General features: G+C 41.8%; 1 protein-coding gene across 2 annotated transcripts in view; it reads left to right on the forward strand.

The window, feature by feature from the left end:
- Positions 1-8,163: 8,163 nt before the first annotated feature.
- Positions 8,164-17,981, forward strand: part of rhcgb (Rh family, C glycoprotein b) — a 50,691-nt gene continuing 40,873 nt past the window's right edge. Inside the window, exon 1 of one of the 2 annotated variants that reach the window (XM_060915009.1) lies at positions 8,164-8,538. In XM_060915009.1, coding sequence (XP_060770992.1) covers positions 8,325-8,538 — 214 coding nt within the window. In that variant the 5' untranslated portion in view covers positions 8,164-8,324. The remainder of the gene's footprint in view (positions 8,539-17,981) is intronic. The other variant, XM_060915010.1, reaches the window with a different exon arrangement.

A 17,981-nucleotide genomic window follows, 5' to 3' on the forward strand; every position in this document is an offset into this window, starting at 1 on the left:
CTTATCTTATCAGTGTGAATGGTTGTCTATGTCTATGTGTTACCCTGCGATGACCTGGCGACTTGCCCAGGGTGTACCCTGCCTCTCGCCCATAGTCAGCTGGGATAGGCTCCAGCTTGCCTGCAACCCTGTAGGACAGGATAAGCGGCTACAGATAATGGATGGATGGATCTTATCTTATATTACAGGTGCAATAATATGGGACAAAAGAACCAGCTGTTATTGGTGAGCTGAAATAAAGAACCCACCCCCAACTCTGCATTATCCTTCTTGTTATTGAGGATTAGTTCTATGCCCTAAAGGTCCCAAAAACTCGATTCCTTTGATCATTTAATGAGGTCAGCTGTTTGCACATTTTGACTTTTTTGAAATTATCCACCTAATACTGATGAGTGGGAGATATTGGTGCTGCTCAAACACTTCAATGAAGCAAGTTTTGTGAGGACTGAATAATGCAGATTTATAGATGCAGATTTAGTATAAATGGCTAGCACACATGCTGCTATCTTGTATACTTCGATGATGAACACCTTAGTATTTTTCTATAATTACTATTTCTAATTATGCCTTTCTTTTTTCACCCCTGATATTCAACATGTTTTATAGTATAGGAATAATATAAAATTAGGACTCCAGCTCAAATCTCACTCCAACTGTTAAAATGCATTTCGTTGTAACACGACCCTGGACACCGGTATCCAGACAAATAAAGCCTTCATGAACTACAGTGTAAGATCTTTCTCAGTGACCTCACTTTGATCGTGCTGTCCAAGTAGCACTTCACAAAATGAGGTGTGTGTTTGACTCAGGGATTTATCTCTCTATTCATGAATATAACTCAAGAAATCTTTTAACTAAAGTTATCTTAAATCTTTCTGACTCAAATAATTAGTAAGCTATTTTGTAAAAATACAGAATTTTAGAAAAATGAAGAAACTCAAAAATGTAGAAAAATGAGAGGATATAATTCATAGTTATTTAAATGTTACTGATAATTCAAGATTCAAAGATTCTTTATTGTCAATTCACTATATATCCAGGACATATAGGAGAATTGAAATGCCGTTTCTCTCTCACCTTACTTGTAAAAAACAGATAAAGATTACACACAAAAAAAATTATGAAAAACAATCTATATAAATATTTATAAATATAGATAATATCGATAAAACAATTAAGAAAAACAATATATATAAATATAGATAATATAGATAAAAATACACTCTAAAATCAAACAATGTACAAAATAGCAGTAGCGCAATACAGTACAATAATGGAGAAGGTGCTAGAAGAGCAGCTTATGAGGTGTATATGACAGTAGTGCAAATGAGCAATAGCAGCAGATACAGCAGTAATGCTAATGTTTGTGGTGTGATGTGCAAATGGATGAGGTAGTTTTCTTGTGTGAATGAATGTGTTACAGACCAGGGGTAGGGGTTAGGTAGTGGACAGAGTTCAGCATCCTGACAGCCTGGTAGATGAAGCTGTTTAGCAGTCTTGTGGGGTGGGCCCGGAGGCTCCGGTACCTTTTCCCTGAAGGCAGGAGGCTGAAGAGTGAGTGTGAAGGGTGGGAGGTGTCACCAGCGATGCTGATGGCTCTGCGGGTGAGACGGGAGTGATAGATGTCTGTAAGGGAGGGCTGAGGGGTACCAATGATCTTGCTGGCCGTGTTCATGATGCGTTGCAGAGTCTTCCGGCAGGAGGCACTGCAGCCTCCGTACCATGCAGTGATACAGCCAGTGAGGACACTCTCAATGGTGCCCCTGTAGAATGAGCACATGATGGGGGGACTCATGCACTCCTCAGTTTGTGGAGGACGTAGAGGCGAGTTTGAGCCTTCTTGACCAGCGATGCGGTGTTGTTGGATCAGAAGAGGTCCTCAGCGATGTGCACCCCTAGGAATTTGGTGCTGCTCACCCTGACGTGAGTGACGTCTCCTGAAGTCGACTACAATCTCTTTGGTCTTCTCCATGTTCAGGAAAAGATTGTTGTCTTTACTCCACTCGACCAGTTGGCTCACCTCATTCCTGTAGTTGGCTTCATCATTGTTAGTGATGAGGCCCACCACAGTCGTGTCATCCGCAAACTTGATGATGTGGTTGGTGCTGTAGATTGGTACACAGTCAGCAGGGTGAAGAGTAGCAGGCTGAGCACACACCCTTGTGGGGCCCCTGTGCTCAGCATGATGGTCGTAGATAATATAAATTTCTCACAGTCATTTTGACAATAATATCAACCACCCTCTGTAGTACCATCATAGAGCCCTGGTTGAAAACCACTGCTATACAAGAAGGGTCTCTGGGGATTCAGTCAGCTTACAATGTCATTGGCGCAGAGATATACGCCTGAGGTGTTAGTTCACAAACAGCTGTGAGGCATTAAAGTAAATAAGATAACTAACCCACCTTATCTAGTGAGTGACTTGGTCTTAATGAACAGTCTACAATTGTTCTTCAAATTTTAGATTATTATAGTAATTACACTTTAAAAGAACGGGAAGTCAAATTGAATTTTACATTTTCCCTGTATGGAGGGAAATGTATTGTATTATATTATTTTTTGCATTTACATTCTCAATTTTATTTATCTAAATATCTCCTCCAATGCCATTTTCTTTCTCACTTCCTTTTCTTTCTCACTAATTGAATTGATCCCATGGCCACCTATGCGTATTATTTCCAGGTGATGGTTTCTGTAACTAAGGCTAGCTAAAACAGAAAATAATTGCGTCATCTGTTTGAAGTGAAAAAGCATCCTGGTCAGTTTCTTTTGCTGCGCACCTGATAGCTTGCAATTATCTTATTAGAGTGTTACTGAAAAAAACTTGTTTCTTTTTCTTTACAATTTCATCTGGTATATTTACACTTTCAGTCTTGTGTATACTGCCTCCTTGAATTGTGACATTAAGGATGCATACTGGAAAAAGTCATGTAGTCATGTAACATGCCCATGGCTAAACACAGTCATTCATAGAATGTGGGCCTATATAGGCTATGTGGGTTTTATGTTTTAAAGCATGAATAACTACCCGATAACAGACATTATTTCATTCATACATCCATCATCAGTCACCACTTTATGTCAGGGTTACGGTGCATTCGGAGCATATTCCTGGAACAATGGGTGTGAGGTGGGATTACAACCTGCTCCATTCCATCACAGGGCACTATGCACACACTCATTCACACCAATGGACATTTTAACATACACAGCCTACACTGGGGATGTTTTTAGGAGGTGGGGGGAAACCAAAGAACCTAATAAAATCCACATATACAGGGAGAACATGCAAAACTTCACACAGACAGTAACCTAAGCTCAGTAAAATAGGGACCCTGGAACTGTGAGGCTTTCCTTCTCAGCAGCTATTATTTGACATTATTAAGTCGTTGTTTGTGTTATCAGTATTATCATTATTATCTGAACTGAGTTTATTAAACTATTTCGTGACCATGATGTTTTCTAAGCTTGGAGGGAAAATATTTTGCAGTGCCCATCCAGTGTAAAGTTTCCTGTGAGTTAACATGAAAGACATGCTTCTCAAAGTGGGGCGAGGATGCACTGAGGTCTGTGACAATCACAATTAGTTACAACCAAAGCTGTTATAGCTATTAAGTCGAGTGCAAAGCTGTTCATGACAACTGCAGTCCTAAAATTATCATGTCAGTTGTAGTCCTAAACCATCGTAGTAAAACTGTAAGTGTCTAGAGCCATCTTCTAAGTGTGTCTTTCTACTGTGCATATGGGGCTGTCCTCCACAGGAGCGATGTGATGAGACTCCAGTAGGGCATTAGGATGGATCAGGCAGGCCCGAAGAGTAAGAGAGGCCAGCATCACTGTTATCTCAGGACTAACGTGTAACTCAGAGGTGGGCAAACTACGGCCCGCGGGCCACATCCGGCCCATTGGCGTTTTTAATCCGGCCCGCGGAAGACAATCATATAAACACGATTGAGCAGATCTATAAACTATAAGCATCAGTGTTATCACGTAGACAGGTGTTCTAGAGATCTGTCTTTCCAGTCAGTCGTATTCATGCGAGATTACATTTGCAGAGTGGTGCAGCGCGTGCCATGGAAGTCATTCTGGCACCTGTGCCACTGATGATCTCGAGAACACAGGATAAAACTTTACAATGAGTGGTCCTAAAAAAAGAAAAGTGGACCGTGAGTGCAGGGTGTTCAATAAAGAATGGACAACTAAATATTTTTTTGCTGAAGTCCGATCAAAGGCTGTATGCCTTATTTGCAAAGAAACCGTTGCAGTTTTAAAGGAATATAACATCAAACCGCACTTTTCCTCCAAGCATGCTAATTATGCTAACAACCAGTCAGCGCAAGCACGGACAAATACAGCTCAGCCGTTGCTGAATGAATGTGAGTATTAACACTTTCTCTTTTTAAAACTATGTTGGAGCTGTAATAAGATGGTAGTCACATGTTTACAGACGTAATATAAAAAGTATAACTCTTAGTAATTTTGGTTGTCGTGGGTGGCTGCTGTAGTGCTGGTGTTTGTTTTTAAGTACCATGTGCTTTTGGGTGTCTGCTCCGCCCCTCATTTATGTCCCTGTCTGCTATTATAGGTGTATTATGAGCAGCTGACCTTGCTTCTGCTTATACCTGTTCCTGGACTTTTGCCTGTGGAGGTTATTCTGATCTATGAGTGGCCTTTTGGAATATGAAAACCTGTTTGGAACCTGTGTTTTGATTTTTTGAGGACTGGAAATATTTCAGTGAGTGACTTTGAACCTGAAAACCAGTTTGGAGTTTTTTTGCTTTCTTGAGCTGTTTTGTTTGATTTTGTGGGCTGGATGGATCCAGTGCCAAACCACTGAACTGCAAACATGTTGGCATGGTGTGGTACCCAAACTGTTGAACTGCAAACATGTTGGCATGGTGTGGTACCCAAACTGTTGAACTGCAAACATGTTGGCATGGTGTGGTACCCAAACTGTTGAACTGCAAACATTTTGGAATGGTGTGGTACCTCTCCTACTAATGGTGGTTGGTTGTACTGGCAGGCTGGAAGTGGATGGTTAAAAAAAAACACTCAGGTGTAAATCTACGAGTTCAGTGAAATGTACAAAAATGATATGTACTGATATGTAATTTAGTTCAATTTAATGATATGCAATTTAGTTGTATGTATAAAATGATACAAATATACAAATACACTGGCATCCTACTCATCCTGGCAGCTCAAAGATGTAATTTAAGAATTAAGTGTGCTACTTTTCTTACTGTCACATGTGTGTGTGTGTGTGTGTGTGTGTGTGTGTGTGTGTGTGTGTGTGTGTGTGTGTGTGTGTGTGTGTATTACTTTTCTGGATGGATCCAGTGCCAATCTATTGAACTGCAAGCATTTTTCTGCTCTGCCTTTGTTGACTGAGAACTAAAATAAATGTCAATCTGATCTGCATTTGGGTCTCTGTCAGTGAAGGCCTTACAATAACACTAAAGCTTTTCCGGTTTATGTTCGATATGTATGAATTTGGTGTTGGCCCGGCCCGCCTGGCAAATTTCAAAAGTCAATGTGGCCCCTGAGCCAAAAAGTTTGCCCACCCCTGGTGTAACTCAACAGACAGTGACAGACAGAGGCAGAGACAGAGAGAGATACAGAGAGAGAGAGACAGAGAGAGAAAGAGATCATAGATTGTTAGGTATGCCATAATGGTTAAGAACAATGTACACTGTGAGTCGAGTGCAAGCAGGGACTCCAGCAAGACTAACTATGACAGCATAAAGAGAGAGCCAGAAGTTAACACAGACATGAGGAAGCCCTTGGACATAAAGCAGCCAGTCACTCCACCGTCAACTTTGTTAACTGATTACTTGAACTGAATGGGTATTATTCAAATCTCAGTAATTTAAAACCAAGTAGAACTTATGTAGGGTGGCACGGTGGTGCAGTGGTTAGCATGGTCACCTCACAGCAAGATGGTTCTGGGTTCAAACTGACAGGGGCCTTTCTGTGTGGAGTTTGCATGTTCTCCCTGTGTTTTTGTGGGTATCCTCTGGGTGTTCTGGTTTCCCCCACAGTGCAAATACATGCAGTTAGGTTAACTCTCAATTGTCTATTGAACAAGCTTGGAGTGGGATGGGCTCCACCAAGCTTAAATGCCCTAGACACACCAGTGATGGAAGGTTAATGTCATCAGTTGTGCCCCTACGGCCCTTGTAGGCGGTGGGAAGAAGAACTTCCATCCATCCATCCATCCATCCATCCATCCATTATCTGTAGCCACTTATCCTGTTCTACAGGGTCGCAGGCAAGCTGGAGTCTATCTCAGCTGACTACGGGCAAGAGGCAGGGTCATCGCAGGGCTGACACATAAGCTGTGTTCACATATATACCGGTCCGATAGTGGTATAACTGTATCGATACAAAGTATACTGGTACAGTTTAGTGCATCTGTCCACACTAGCGAGAAATGTTTGTGGTTTTCTTTCACGGTAGTTGAAATGTGCGTGCGTGAAATGTTTCTGTGGTTACCGAGTAACTTCCTTCCAAGAATATGGCGGATGAAACAACGTGTGTGCGCTTTTTGTTGTCAATGTACAGTCTGTATTTCTGGTGGTCATTTATTCAGTTGAATTGTATAAAACGCGCGAGGCAGTTGAGAAAGAAACAAAGAAAACGAATCTCCGTTCTTCACTCAACTGTTCCTGGCATCGCTCGTCTCCCCAAAGCTCCAACAAACACATAACTTCGTCTTTGCTCCATATAGCTCCACGGTTGTTTTGAGCCATTTTGACGTTTTATTTACAGCTGGAAAGCATGTGCGTATTGTATTGTATGAATAACCCGGAAGAAGTAGGAATGGTTCATTGCGCATGCGCATTATATGTATTGATATAGAACCGCTTCATCTGTCCACACTACAGCGAAGCGCTACAGTACCGATACTATACCAGTACGAAACCCATACATTTGTGGGTTTCGTACCGATACAGTTATACCGCTACAGTACGGGTATAGTTGCTAGTGTGGACAGGTGTTGCGGTACGAAAGTAGTATCGTATCGGTACAAAATCCCTAGTGTGGACAGGGTATTAGACACAAACAACCATTCACACTCACATTCACACCTACGGTCAATTTAGAGCCACCAGTTAACCTAACCTGCATGTCTTTGGACTGTGGGGGAAACTAGAGCACCCAGAGGAAACCCACGCACATACAGGGAGAACATGCAAACTCCACACAGAAAGGTCCTCACCGGCCACTTGGCTCAAACCCAGGACCTTCTTGCTGTGAAGCAACAGTGCTAACCACTACACCACTGTGCCGCCCGGAAGAAGAACTTAAGTCAGCTTAAACATAGACACTCATCTCATCTCATTATCTCTAGCTGCTTTATCCTGTTCTACAGAGTCGCAGCCAAGCTGGAGCCTATCCCAGCTGACTACGGGTGAAAGGCGGGGTACACCCTAGACAAGTCGCCAGGTCATCACAGGGCTGACACATAGACACAGACAACCATTCACACCTACGGTCAATTTAGAGTCACCAGTTAACCTAACCTGCATGTCTTTAGACTGTGGGGGAAACCCACGCACATACGGGGAGAACATGCAAACTCCACACAAAAAGGCCCTCACCGGCCACTTGGCTCAAACCCAGGACCTTCTTGCTGTGAAGCAACAGTGCTAACCACTACACCACCGTGCCGCCCCGGAAGAAGAACTTATGTCAGCTTAAACATAGACACATTTTTTTAAAAGTTGGGGGGGCGGCACGGTGGTGTAGTGGTTAGTGGTTAGCGCTGTCGCCTCACAGCAAGAAGGTCCCGGGTTCGAGCCAAGTGGCTGACAAGGGCCTTTCTGTGTGGAGTTTGCACGTTCTCCCGTGGGTTTCCTCCGGGTGCTCCGGTTTCCCCCACAGTCCAAAGACATGCAGGTTAGGTTAACTGGTGACTCTAAATTGACCGTAGGTGTGAATGTGAGTGTGAATGGTTGTCTGTGTCTATGTGTCAGCCCTGTGATGACCTGGCGACTTGTCCAGGGTGTACCCCGCCTTTCGCCTGTAGTCAGCTGGGATAGGCTCCAGCTTGCCTGCGACCCTGTAGAACAGGATAAAGCGGCTACAGATAATGAGATGAGATGAGATCCACATTTGTGAAAGTACTCATATACCTGTTCTGTGATGAAACAGCTCTCTCTCTCTCTCTCTCTCTCTCTCTCTGACGCGCGAGGTGGCTGGAGAAGCCGTTGTCTGTGACGCACTGCGCGCGCGGAAACACCCCACGCTCGCGCCTTAAAAGAAGCGGGGCTGGCAGGTGCGCACGCACGTGTGGATCTCCCTGTGCACGCGCAGAGAACATGGGCAACTGTATCGTGCCTTACTGTGATGGGCCCCAAAGCACCAACATCCGGTTTTCTCTGCCGGCTGTGTGCTTTGTGTGGCAGACCGCCATGATCATCCTCTTCGGGGTGTTTGTGCGCTATAATGAAGAAGCAGACACGCACTGGGTTGAATTTAAAACTGAAGAAAACTTAACAAACATTGAGAACGACTTCTACTTAAGATATCCAAGTAAGTCATCCTTAGAATTATTTAAGTGTTAATATTCGGGATATGTGTTGAATTTTGTTTCTGTTTTCCTTAAGCGTGAATGTCATGACATTCTTCCTACTGTATGTATGCGTTATATACACTACCGTTCAAAAGTTTGGGGTCACTTTGAAATGGCCTTATTTTTGAAAGAAAAGCACTGTTCTTTCCAATGAAGCTCACTTTAAACTAATCAGAAATCCACTCTATACATTGCTAATGTGGTAAATGACTATTCTAGCTGCTGGTTTTTGGTGCAATATCTCCATAGGTGTATAGAGGCCCATTTCCAGCAACTCTCACTCCAGTGTTCTAATGGTACAATGTGTTTGCTCATTGCCTCAGAAGGCTAATGGATGATTAGAAAACCCTTGTACAATCATGTTAGCACAGCTGAAAACAGTTGAGCTCTTTAGAGAAGCTATAAAACTCACTTTCCTTTGAGCAGATTGAGTTTCTGGAGCATCACATTTGTGGGGTCGATTAAATGCTCAAAATGGCCAGAAAAATGTCTTGACTATATTTTCTATTCATTTTACAACTTATGGTGGGAAATAAAAGTGTGACTTTTCATGGAAAACACAAAATTGTCTGGGTGACCCCAAACTTTTGAACGGTAGTGTAGCTCTCATTTTTCATAAGGGTTGCTTTACAATCAGGGTACGCAAACTAAAAATCACACTTATTATCTTCAATATCAAAAGGCTTGACTAAATAAACTTGGTTGTTTATTGTAGCCCTGTGATAGCTCTATTTACCATGCAAAAAAAAAATTTGGTGATAACGTTATTTTTGGTGAATGTATGGCAATATATGTCATATTTAGCAAAATTACTCGTGTTGTTTAGAAAAAGTGCTTTTTTGACCACAGGTAGCTCCAAAAGGGATGCACTTAAATCATTCTTTATACCATAAAACACATATTTGGTTCCATATCATTGGAAACATAGTTAAGTTTTAATGTTGAATGCCAGTAAGTTTTCAGACTATTTTGATCAAATTAGTATGTAATTGTGTCAAAAAAATGTCCTCTCCGAGACAGCTAATTTTTCAATATAAAATAACATATATTTAAAATGATTATTTTCATCCTAAAATGTGGTCAAAATATTGGGACATAAATATTAGAGACAACTAACACAAAGCTTACAGCCTTATATTTAAAAGCACTATGGAAGTAGTGGATTCTGAATTGTCAAAAAAAAAAAGTCGTCTCCGAGAATCACTTCATTTGTTTCTCCCAGCCCTGCTTAAAGCTACACTTAATCTTCTTTATCTTATAGCAGATTACACAAAACTACCATACACATATGTCAAAAAATTACCTGAAATCTGTTCTTTAACTTGTCCTTCACTTAAAAACTGGTACAAGAACCAGTTTGAATCAATTTGAATTTTGGACCCCTGTGACACAAACTTTGTACCCTGATTGTAAAACAACCCATAACTGTGTGAGAGAAGTGTTTGTGTTTTTATTCTTTTCTAAGATATCAGGGAAAAGGTTTTATGATGTTATCTCATCTGAAGAGTAAGATAAAGACCACTTTATATTGCATGTGCTGTTTTTAATAATTTTATTTAAAGTCAACACTCTGAGGCAAAACTGCTCAGCCTCTATTTTTATATTTAAGCAAGATGTTAGTTGTATTTATTTAAACTTAGGACAGATAGAAGGGACAAGAAAAATGAACCTCAGCATCAGCAATAGATTTAAACAGAATTGATTTATCTATTGGTCACAAGGAAACCACCACAAGTTAATGACACTGCAGAAAGGTGTAGAAAAAGAGTAGCACCAACTGGCTATTGATTTAATTTCCTCTCAAAATCTGACATGAGTTTCTAAATTTTATACCTTTAAGGTTCTATGCGGGCGGCACGGTGGTGTAGTGGTTAGCGCTGTCGCCTCACAGCAAGAAGGTCCTGGGTTCGAGCCCTGGGGCCGGCAAGGGCCTTTCTGTGTGGAGTTTGCATGTTCTCCCCGTGTCCGCGTGGGTTTCCTCCGGGTGCTCCGGTTTCCCCCACAGTCCAAAGACATGCAGGTTAGGTTAACTGGTGACTCTAAATTGACCGTAGGTGTGAATGTGAGTGTGAATGGTTGTCTGTGTCTATGTGTCAGCCCTGTGATGACCTGGCGACTTGTCCAGGGTGTACCCCGCCTTTCGCCCGTAGTCAGCTGGGATAGGCTCCAGCTTGTCTGCGACCCTGTAGAAGGATAAAGCGGCTAGAGATAATGAGATGAGATGAGATGAGGTTCTATGCACAACCCTGTTTCCAAAACAGTTGGAACGCTGTGCAAAATGTAAATAAAAACAGAATTTGATGATTTGCAAATCATTGATAATAGTACAAAGACAACATATCAAAACTTGAAACTTAGAAAATTTCTTGTTTCTGGCTTTTTTACACACATACAGTGGTGCTTGAAAGTTTGTGAACCCTTTAGAATTTTCTATATTTATTTCTGCATAAATATGACCTGAAACATCATCAGATTTTCACACAAGTCCTAAAAGTAGATAAAGAGAACCCAGTCAAACAAATGAGACAAAAATATTATACTTGGTCATTTATTTATTGAGGAAAATGATCCAATATTACATATCTGTGAGTGGGAAAAGTATGTGAACCTCTAGGATTAGCAGTTAATTTGAAGGTGAAATTAGTCAGGTGTTTTCAATCAATGGGATGACAATCAGGTGTGAGTGGGCACCCTGTTTTATTTAAAGAACAGGGATCTATCAAAGTCTGATCTTCACAACACGTTTGTGGAAGTGTATCATGGCACGAACAAAGGAGATTTCTGAAGACCTCAGAAAAAGCGTTGTTGATGCTCATCAGGCTGGAAAAGGTTACAAAACCATCTCTAAAGAGTTTGGACTCCACCAATCCACAGTCAGACATTGTGTACAAATGGAGGAAATTCAAGACCATTGTTACCCTCCCCAGGAGTGGTCGACCAACAAAGATCACTCCAAGAGCAAGGTGTGTAATAGTCGGCGAGGTCACAGAGGACCACAGGGTAACTTCTAAGCAACTGAAGGCCTCTCTCACATTGGCTAATGTTCATGAGTCCACCATCAGGAGAACACTGAACAACAATGGTGTGCATGGCAGGGTTGCAAGGAGAAAGCCATTGCTCTCCAAAAAGAACATTGCTGCTCATCTGCAGTTTGCTAAAGATCATGTGGACAAGCCAGAACACTATTGGAAAAAGGTTTTGTGGATGGATGAGACCAAAATAGACCTTTTTGGTTTAAATGAGAAGCATTATGTTTGGAGAAAGGAAAACACTGCATTCCAGCATAAGAACCTTATCCCATCTGTGAAACATGGTGGTGGTAGTATCATGGTTTGGGCCTGTTTTGCTGCATCTGGGCAAGGACAGCTTGCCATCATTGATGGAACAATGAATTCTGAATTATACCAGTGAATTCTAAAGGAAAATGTCAGGACATCTGTCCATGAACTGAATCTCAAGAGAAGGTGGGTCATGTAGCAAGACAACGACCCTAAGCACACAAGTCATTCTACCAAAGAATGGTTAAAGAAGAATAAAGTTAATGTGTTGGAATGGCCAAGTCAAAGTCTTGACCTTAATCCAATCGAAATGTTGTGGAAGGACCTGAAGCGAGCAGTTCATGTGAGGAAACCCACCAACATCCCAGAGTTGAAGCTGTTTTGTACGGAGGAATGGACTAAAATTCTTCCAAGCCGGTGTGCAGGACTGATCAACAGTTACTGGAAACATTTAGTTGCAGTCATTGCTGCACAAGGGGGCCACACCAGATACGGAAAGCAAAGGTTCACATACTTTTGCGACTCACAGATATGTAATATTGGATAATTTTCCTCAATAAATAAATGACCAAGTATAATATTTTTGTCTCATTTGTTGAACTGGGTTCTCTTTATCTACTTTTAGGACTTGTGTGAAAATCTGATGATGTCTCTCATCTCATTATCTCTAGCCGCTTTATCCTGTTCTACAGGGTCGCAGGAGCCTATCCTAGCTGACTATGGGTGAGAGGCAGGGTACACCCTGGACAAGTCACCAGGTCATCACACCAGGTCAAACCCGGAACTTCTTGCTGTGAGGCGACAGTGCTTACCATATATATATATATATATATATATGCACGCTCATGTTGAATTTGATGCCAGCAACATCTTTTTAAAAAAAGTTGGGACAGGGTCATGTTTACCACTGTGTTGCATCACCTCTACTTTAAACAACACTCTCTAAATTAACTGAGGTGACCAATTGCTGTAGTTTTGAAAGTGAAATGTTATCCCATTCCTGTCTGATATGCAGTTTCTGTTTCTCAGCAGTTCAGAGTGTCCTTTGTCGTATTTCATGTTTCATAATGCACCAAATGCTTTCAATGGGAGACAGGTCTGGACTGCAGGCAGGCCAGTTTAGCACCCGGACTCTTTTACTACGGAACCATGCAGATGTACATTGTGCACAATGCAGTTTGGCATTGTCTTGCTGAAAGAAGAAAGGCCCTCCCTGAAAAAGATTCATCTTGATGGCAGCATGTTTCTCCAAACTTGTACATATCATTCAGCATTAATGGTGCATTCCCAGATGTGCAAGCTACCCATGGCTTGTGCATGAATGCACCCCCATGTCATCACAGATGCTGGCTTTTGAACTGTGCACTGATGGCAAACCGGATGGTCCCTCTCCTCTTTAGCCCAGAGGATGCAGTGTCCACTTTGCCTCAGTGCATAACTGAGCTCTGACCCAGAGAAAGCAGCAGTGTTTCTGGATATTGTTTATATCTGGTTTTGACTTGCATTTGTGGATGCAGTGATGAACTGTGTTCACAGACGATGGTTTTCTGAAGTGTTCCTGAGTCCATGCAGTGAGTTCCACTACAGAATGTCTGTTTTTAATGCCATGTCACCTGAGGGCCCAAAGATCACAGGCATCCAGTGTTGGTTTTTGCACCTTCTCCCTTGCTTACAGAGATTTCTCCAGATTCTCTGAATCTTTTAATGATGTTATGTACCATAGATGATGTGAGCCCCAAATTCTTTTCGCAATTTTACATTGAGGGACATTATTCTTAATTTGTTGCACTGTTTGCCTACGCAGTCTTTCACAGAGCGGTGAACCCCTGCCCATCTTTACTTCTGAGAGACTCAGCCTTTCTGGGATGCTATTTTTATACCCAGTCATGGTACTGACCTGTTGCCAATTAACCAAATCAGTTTTTTTTTTTTTAACATTGCACAACTTTTCCAGTCTTTTGGTACCCCTGTCACAGCTTTGTTTTAAAAACATATTGCTGGTACTAAATTCAAAATGAGCATAAACAATACAATTTCTGTTTCAACATTTGATATGTTGTCTTTGTATTATTTTCAATGAAATATAGGGTTTCCATGATTTGCAAATCATCACATTCTATTTTTATTTACATTTTACACAGCATCCCAATTTCTTTGGAAATGAGATTGTAGTTCAAGGTTCTAACTCTACAACTGAATATTTCCTTAGGAGAAAAGTTGCAAACAGAAACTTTTTAATCAGCCAAGAATGCTTAACTATCACAAGAACCCTTAAAAAAAACCACTGGATACTTTTTCCAACTATTGTACAGCTTACAGTGGTGTAGTAGTTAGCACTGTCGCCTCACAGCACGAAGGTTCTGGGTTCAAACCCAGTGGCTCATGGGGGGTCTTTTTTTTGTGGAGTTTGCATGTTCTCCCCATGTCAGCGTGGGTTTCCTCCAGGTGCTCTGGTTTCCCCCAAAGTCATGCAGGTTAGGCTGATTGGTGGCTCCAAATTGACCATAGGTGTGAATGTGAGTGTGAATGGTTGTTTGTCTGTGTGTCAGACCTGCAATGATTAGGCGACTTGTCCAGGGTGTACCCCACCTCTGACCCATAGTCAGCTGGGATAGGCTCCAGCTTGCCTGCAACCCTGTACAGGATAAGCGGTTACGGATAATGGATGGATGTACAGCTTATAAATACAGAGGCAAAGCTGGTGAGACATTCATCTGACATTTGCCTAGCCTACAGAAAATGAGCACCGCACTGCTGCTTTTTATGATGCAGGCTTATTGTAGGATGATGCAGATTGAAGACGTAACATAGCCTACTTTCAAAATTGAGTGGGTATCATGATAAAATGGTTAGCATGGGGTTGTAGGTCAGAACAGAGACAGGAATCATCGGTTTCAACTTAAATGAAAAGTTAAGCAGAGATACTTCAGATGCAATAATATGGGACAAAAGAACTGGCTGAAATAAAGAACCCACCCCCAGCTCTGCATTGTCCTTTTTGCTATTGCAGATTAGGCCTACTTAATATTATTTTAATTATGTAACACACAACATAGAATTATAAGTGTGGGTGGGTGAGTTTTACATGAATAAACTAATTATTCAAAGGTCTTGATTTCCTTGTTATACGTATAAAATAATTGTACATGTTTTTTGTTTGTTTATGGGATTATGGGCCCATTTTAAAAAAACTTGGGTCTTATGTTTATTCATAGTTTGTAGTTATTCAAAGGGCCCCTAGTTCAGTCCTGAGCTTGGGTTGCTGTCTGTGTGGGTTTCCTCTGGGTTCTCAAGGGCACCGAGACTGTTTAATAAACACATCATACTGGTGAAGAGCACAATGCAGCCTCTTCCGGAAAGAAGCATTCATAAACTGACATTTAATAGCAAGTAACACTGCTGTTTAAATATACTATTTCTGTTTATACATCAACAGTGTCTCTGGTAATGCTAGACATGTGTCTTTGTCTACATATAAATAGCCAACATGGCTGAGCTGAGTTCTTAAAGTATGTCCTGTGGGCATTATTTAAAGGTTATCTTATTAGACTTGGTTAAAACTCTGAAACCTGGCTTTTTACCTGGCCTGGGACAAAGTCCACCAGGGGGCGAGGTATTGTTTTTGGTGGGGTTTCTTTGTTTGTTTTTTGTTAGCAACATTACTGGAAAACCGCTGTCGCCTCACAGCAAGAAGGTCCTGGGTTCGAGCCCCGGGGCCGGCGAGGGCCTTTCTGTGCGGAGTTTGCATGTTCTCCCCGTGTCCGCGTGGGTTTCTTCCGGGTGCTCCGGTTTCCCCCACAGTCCAAAGACATGCAGGTTAGGTTAACTGGTGACTCTAAATTGACCGTAGGTGTGAATGTGAGTGTGAATGGTTGTCTGTGTCTATGTGTCAGCCCTGTGATGACCTGGCGACTTGTCCAGGGTGTACCCCGCCTTTCGCCCATAGTCAGCTGGGATAGGCTCCAGCTTGCCTGCGACCCTGTAGAAGGATAAAGCGGCTAGAGATAATGTGATGTGTGATTACTGGAAAACGTTTGGACCAATCTTCATGAAACTTTCAGGATAGATGGGCATTGGTCTCAAATAGAACCTCCAACATTTTGAGGGTCATCCGGTCAAGGTCACCAAAAGTCTTTTTTTTCAATATCTTCCTTTATATTCATCATATTTACTTCAATCCAATTCCAAAATGTTCATCTTTCAATTCTGCTTCCACTGATATGATGCATGATTGGGTATCTCTCATAGTTTTCTTTCAAACTTTAGTTTGTTTGTGTGTATGTCTGTCTGTTAACAATCTAGCGTCTAGACGGTCGCACCGATTGACTTCAAATTTTCAGGGTAGGTGGGCAATGGTCCGTAGATTACCTGATTAATTTTTGGGGGTAAGGAGGTCAAGGTGAAGGTTAAGGTCACCGGAAAGGTCAACCTTTTGGTCAAAATAACATTTTCCATTATAACTAAAAAAACGGTTACCAATAGATAGATGTTTACTATTATGAGCATATAGGAACTCCCATATGGCCTTTCATTTGGCACCATGATCTTTGACCTTGAGTGACCTTGAAAGGTCAAACTCAAGGTCACAGATTTTCGGAGGGCTGTAACTTGAACAGTTGATGGTAGACAGATATTTACCATTATCAACTTATAGGAAGTGCCATATGGGCTTTCATTTGGCACCATGACCTTTGATCTTGAATGACTCTGAAATGTCAAACTCAAGGTCATGGATTTTCATAGGACTATAACCTGACAGTTGATGATTGAGAAATATTACCATTATCAACATATAGGTATAAAATAAGTGCTGCCAGGCGAGGTTTGTTTTGCCTGGCAACACTTGTTATTGACTGTTCCAATTCTGTCATTTAATTGAATCTCTCAAGTCAAGTTTATTTGTATAGCGCTTTTAACAGTAAGCATTGTCACAAAGCAGCTTTTCAGAATTTGAATGACTTAAAACATGAGCTAATTTTATCCCTAATCTATCCCCAATGAGCAAGCCTGTGGCGATGGTGGCAAGGAAAAACTCCCTCAGATGACATGAGGAAGAAACCTCGAGAGGAACCAGACTCAAAAGGGAACCCATCCTCATTTGGGCAACAAGAGACAACATGACTATAACATTAACAGTTTTAACATGAAGTCAGTTTCGTTGATGTTATAACTCTTCATTGATGGAAACTTGAGTGCAAAACTGCTCATGACAACTGCAGTCCTAAAGTTAGCAAGTCAACTGTAGTCCTCAGCCATAAAAGCATTACTGTAAGAGTCCAGAACGTCCTCCAGGTGTGACTTTCAACTGTCCACATGCGGCCGTCCTCCACAGGAGTGATGCGATGAGACTCCAACCAGACACAGGGCACCAGGATGGATCAGGCAGGTCCGAGGAGCAGAAGAGGTCAGCATCTCGATCCCAGGACCGACATGTAACTCAGAGGGACAGATTTTTTTTTTGGGAGGGAGAAGAGAGAGAGAGAGAGAGAGAGAGAGAGAGAAAACACAGGTTGTTAGGTATGCCCAGTGTCACCTCAATAAGTAGGAACAGTATACATATTGCACTGAGTACAAGCAGGGACTCCGGCAACTAACTATAGCCCTGTTCACACGGCACATATTTGCATCGATGCTGCACCGATGTATTTTGTTGCGATATATCTTACACCGGTGTAAATTTTGTGGAGCGTTCACACGTCACAACCCTGCTTACTAGAGAGAAGCGTGTCAGCACCGGTGCAGCCCCACTTGCGGTCACACGGCAGTTTCTGCGACCGTGCTATAGTAGCAAAAACTTTATTACTATCATTTCCTTTGATAGTAATAAAGTTTTGATATCATTTCCTTTTATTATTATCATTTCCTATCGTTATTACTATCATTTCCGATAGTAATAATGCGGAAATGAAATATGCGCATGCGTGAAAATGTACTTCCTTTTCCCGGTTGTCATGGCATCATCAAGCGCCGGGAAAACAACGTGGATGAAGACACCAGTGTTGCCAGATATTGCTGACTTTTTCCAGCCCAAAATATGTTCAAATCCACCAAAATGCACTTAAAACTGACAATCTGGCAACACTGGAAGACACGCAGTTCTGTTGTTGTTGATATTCGCCATTTTG

This window comes from Neoarius graeffei, chromosome 2 (genome assembly GCF_027579695.1).
Source record: "Neoarius graeffei isolate fNeoGra1 chromosome 2, fNeoGra1.pri, whole genome shotgun sequence".
Lineage (NCBI taxonomy): Eukaryota > Metazoa > Chordata > Actinopteri > Siluriformes > Ariidae > Neoarius > Neoarius graeffei.